The sequence below is a fragment of the Pleuronectes platessa genome, chromosome 21 (genome assembly GCF_947347685.1).
Source record: "Pleuronectes platessa chromosome 21, fPlePla1.1, whole genome shotgun sequence".
Lineage (NCBI taxonomy): Eukaryota > Metazoa > Chordata > Actinopteri > Pleuronectiformes > Pleuronectidae > Pleuronectes > Pleuronectes platessa.
In genome coordinates, this window is record NC_070646.1 from 19036151 (window position 1) to 19040713 (window position 4563).

Consider the following 4563-nt stretch of genomic DNA (forward strand, 5'->3'; position numbering starts at 1 on the left):
GTAGAATATTGACATCAACCTCTGCATGCACGTTTTAGACCTTAGTATGCTGCCTATCTTATCTTTTGTTTTCACAAGTCGAAGTATGTGAGTTTTATATATTTTTATAACAGTTTTACTGGACTGATCAGATACACACCCTGTGTGTAACTGTGTGTACAGCCATGTGTATCTCTGTTGCAGAAAGAGAAAGAAAGATTGTAATAGATATGACCAAAGTTACTGCAGCAAACACCATTAACACTAAAAAACACTTTATTAATCTGACGTAAACCCCTCCTTGCTTTAAAACATGGACCCTCACTCAGTATGTAAAGCCATTTGTCTTCCATTCTACATATAAAGCTTAATACACTGAATATTACACTGAAATCTTTGTAGGTGCACCAACCCAGAATCAGCTGAGCTACAGCAAACAATAGAAAATTACCAGCTGCTTTAAATTCTCTGGGTTGGTGCTCAGAATTTTTATTGAAATATAAATCAATGCACTCATCACTCAAATATTAAACACATTGTTACACAAACCAGGGATGTTTGCTCTTCATCTACAGGACTCAAACTCCTCAAGATCACTTTCAAAATTCATTATGCTTTATTCCTTTTCCACATGTTATAAGATGTAGAGATGATGAACACGAGTGCAAGACATCCAATCGCTGCTGAAAAGCCAGTCACCACCTCCTTTTGAATGTTCCTCTCTGGTACTGCAAACATACAGAAAACATGCATAAAAAATAAAGCAGCAAAGAAACCAATATATACAAAAACAGACAGGGAATCTCACAAGAAAAGAAAACATAAAGATTTACATCTAACATTGATGGCTAACATTTTTTGAAAACACCAGTAACCTTTTACAAAGTGATAAAAAAATGAATTAGTAGCGGTTACGCCGTAGTCAGCTAATAACTATCACTTAGCAAAGGTTATCTTATCTTCTTTCTAATTCACAGTGGATGCCAAATCCATCTTAAGTTTATTGAACTTTGCAGGAAGATATAAACTTTATGACAGAGGTACGACTGATGTAAGATTCAAAGGTTGGAAACAACATTGTGCACATCCATAATAATCGGAGCTATGATAACAATATGACAGAGTCCTTTAAAATAGAATAGTCCACTTGTGCAAGTGCATTCAGGTTCACGGAAATATAACTGATAACTAGAACAAGCACAAAAGATGAGGACATCAAAACTTGTTTGATGCATCAACTGTAAACATTTAAACATAATAATAATATTGCATTACAACAAAGTCCTTATAGGCAAGTTTCCTCTCAGCATACCTGCATTTTCCTTTGTCATGTTCCATAAAAATAATGCCAATAATGGTAAATGGTCTATAGTCTGATCAACACTGGTAACACCTCAATCATCACAAATGTCATTACTGCTCCCTTCATCTCTGTCAGAAGTTTTTGTGTTGTATAGATACTGTTGTATAGGAAAAACGCTGGCTATAGAAGCACTGTATGGATGTGTTTGTGAATGGGTGGATGTCACTTGTGAGGTAAAGTGCTTTGGTTGATAAGACTAGAAAACAACTATTTAAATAGAGACCATTTATGTAAGGCTAAATTAAGGGTCTTTTTGTTTGTAATATATGGTTCAAGGCGTTCAAATAAGGCCCCAAAGCTGAGCCATCTCTACAACAGAGCAAACTCCATAAAAATATGATCAATTATTTGTATGGGTGCTCACTTACAAACTTTGTCTCCTGTGTCTTTCTTGGGGAAGAGCATGTGTTTGGTATTGTCCAAGTGTCCATCGTTGACCTCTGGGTCGATTCCCAGTAGATTGCACATCAGTGGGTACACATCAACCATGTCAAAGGGATGTACCAACAGGTTTTTCTGGAAGTCAGGCCCCACTGCCCTGAAGAAGGATTTCATATCCATGGCTTCATTATCAAAGCCATGGTCTCCTTTGTTGTTGTGCAAAGGTAATAACTGTGGATGCAGAAAATTTGACATTTTGGTCATATGGTATGTGTCACACTGTATGATTATTTAATTTATATATGTAATATGTAAAAGGACTTATAGATATAGAAAGATTATAAACAAAGACCATATCGGGCTGAGAGCTACATCTGCCGGGCACACAATACTGGAACACAATACTGTTTACACTTTTACACCCAAAACAAAGACATGTGAACTTATATTTAATTCCCTTTACCTAGGCCAAATGTGTATTAGCCTTTGGTAACTAGGGGTCTCTATTAAAGATGGAAATTTATTCAACAATATTGATGTTTAAATATCGTTAAATAACAAATAGTAAATTAATTATACATTTGTTAAAAGTACTATATTGTCCACCGTGGTAAACAAAGATGCAGAACAGTACAGACACCTGCGTGGCACTCAGTAGAGCATAAATAAAGGAATTTGATGTAAGAGGTGTATATTGCTGTCCTCAACAAATAGTTTTAATACTACCAGATGAAAATAGTTATGGGTACATACAAATCGTACATACAGACTTTCTCAAACCTCACATACACCCTACTAAACATGGGATAAATACGCTCACACTGTGTATTCTCTCACCCCATTAACAACGTATCCAGGGTCAGCAATGAGGATGATGGGCAGGAGAAGAGGATGGTTACTGTAGTGCAGCCTAGCTGGCACATCCTCTTTCTTATACACATGAAGGTTAGGGTGGCTTCCTTTCAGAGCTTGGTATACCTTCTCCAGCTTCCCCTCTTTAGGGAGCAGCATCCCAACAGGACCATAATCCAACAGTTGGAACTGGATATCTCTGAAGCTGAAGCCAGGGATCTTTGAGAGGATAATCTTCTCAACTATTCCACCCTGTAGGATTGTATTCATACCATGGTCAGAGGTGATGATAATGTTGAGCCGGTCAGTAAGGCCATGGTCTTGGATCTTGCCGCGGATGTAACCTATAGTACGATCTACTTGCTGGACCATCTCCCGCACTTCTGGTGAATCTGGTCCATATGAGTGCCCAGCCAAATCTGGTTCTCCGAAGTACAAAGAGACAAAGTCCAGGTCTTGTTGATTGAACCACTCTCCAATCACCTTGTCAACGTTCAGCCTCCAGTTGGTCTCATTCGAGTAATCATAGAAAGGAGGTTCTACCTCCCTCATGCTCACAGTCTCTCCTTTATAGGTAGCTGCTGTGCCAGGGAAATGCAGTGAGCCTGCTTTTAGTCCCTGAAAGTGGATAAGACCCCATGTAAACATAAAAGAAAAGAGAAGTATTTTTTTCTTTAAAGGAAATTACTGGTGTTGTTCCACATCTTAAATTGCATTTGAATGTAGCTCAATAAGGTGATTATTTGAGGTAGGTAAATGGAAAACAAATAGAGGGATCTAATCAACCTGTCTCTGTGCTGTTATCCAGATGGGTAGACTGCCATTGTCCCAGAAGGAATCAACAAACTGAGCCTCGTAGTACTGCTTCTTCTGCTGAGTGGCAGTGTCGAACCACATGTTGTGGATAACGCCATGATTCTCAATGTGACGTCCTGAGCAAATAAACCCCAAAAAATTATGTACATGTTTAAATTAGACATCTTAGTTTAGCATTGAATTATTATCATCCGAGTAATTATTCATTACCTACTTAATTAATTAGTAAATAACGTGCATGACCAGTGCACCCTCAGAGCCAGAATTGACTAAAGCCAGTCTGTATACAGAATGTTCAGATGGCATCAGTTACCAAACTCTAATACCTCAACAAAGACTTTCTGCCATGCTTTAACCCCACAGTTGAGCCACATATGAATAGATTACACAGATGTTAAACTGTTGATTTTACCTGTTAGCATTGTGAAGTGTGAAGGTGAGGTTATTGTGATGAAGGCTGGAGTAACATAAGCTGCCTTCACCCCGTCTTGTGCCATCTCGTCCAGGTTAGGGGTTTCAGTGATGCGGTCATAGTCGTAGCGGAAGCCATCGAAGGAGATTAGCAGCAGCTTGTTTCTGGTGGACCCAGTGAAAACTGCCCGCTGATCAGAAACATAGTCCCTTAGTGGGGCAGCAACACACGGAGAGCTGGCAGTTAAGCCAAGGACAAGAAGGCAGACCAACAACATGATTGGGTTTTAAGAGCTTGTTGTAACTGGAAATCTGCTGAATCAACAATTGATTCCCGTTGTCTCTCTTTTGTCTAAATCTCTATCCTTTAGATCTGGCAACAATGTCCCTCAATATTTGTCAGATCGAAATGTTCCTCTGTTCCAACTGCCTGTGGTGAATGGTTTGATATTTTTCCAAGCAAAATGTGAGACCTTAATAATCTAACCAACTCTTATCTACCCATAAAGATAAGAAATACGTTATTGGTTGATAGGGAAAATGAGAGAGAGAGAGAGAGAGAGAGAGAGAGAGAGAGAGAGAGAGAGAGAGAGAGAGAGAGAGAGTGAAAGATAGTGTGTGTGTGTGTGTGTGTGTGTGTGTGTGTGTGTGTAAATAGCTTGAAAATGCGAGCCTTTGGACCTGATTGTCAAGATATAAAATACAGTTGTTAACTACAGCTATCTACCTACTAATTCCGTAAACGTTGGTCTGTATTTGAA

The 4563-nt window shown here is 38.8% G+C and overlaps 1 protein-coding gene across 1 annotated transcript; it reads right to left on the reverse strand.

The window, feature by feature from the left end:
* Positions 1-541: 541 nt before the first annotated feature.
* Positions 542-4080, reverse strand: LOC128427192 (ectonucleotide pyrophosphatase/phosphodiesterase family member 7). Its single transcript, XM_053414292.1, has 5 exons — positions 3804-4080; positions 3362-3507; positions 2561-3193; positions 1711-1954; positions 542-707 (listed from the first exon to the last, which is right to left on the reverse strand). The coding sequence occupies exons 1-5, from the start codon at positions 4078-4080 to the stop codon at positions 589-591; spliced, it is 1419 nt and encodes a 472-aa protein (XP_053270267.1). The 3' UTR covers positions 542-588.
* Positions 4081-4563: the final 483 nt, after the last annotated feature.

Coding starts and splice junctions, on each gene's coding strand:
- LOC128427192 (XM_053414292.1), bottom strand. CDS start 4,080: ATGTTGTTGGTCTGCCTTCTTGTCCTTGGCTTAACTGCCAGCTCTCCG. Junction 3,508..3,803: donor ACACTTCACAATGCTAACAG/GTAAAATCAACA, acceptor TTATTTGCTCAG/GACGTCACATTGAGAATCAT. Junction 3,194..3,361: donor GGATAACAGCACAGAGACAG/GTTGATTAGATC, acceptor ATCCACTTTCAG/GGACTAAAAGCAGGCTCACT.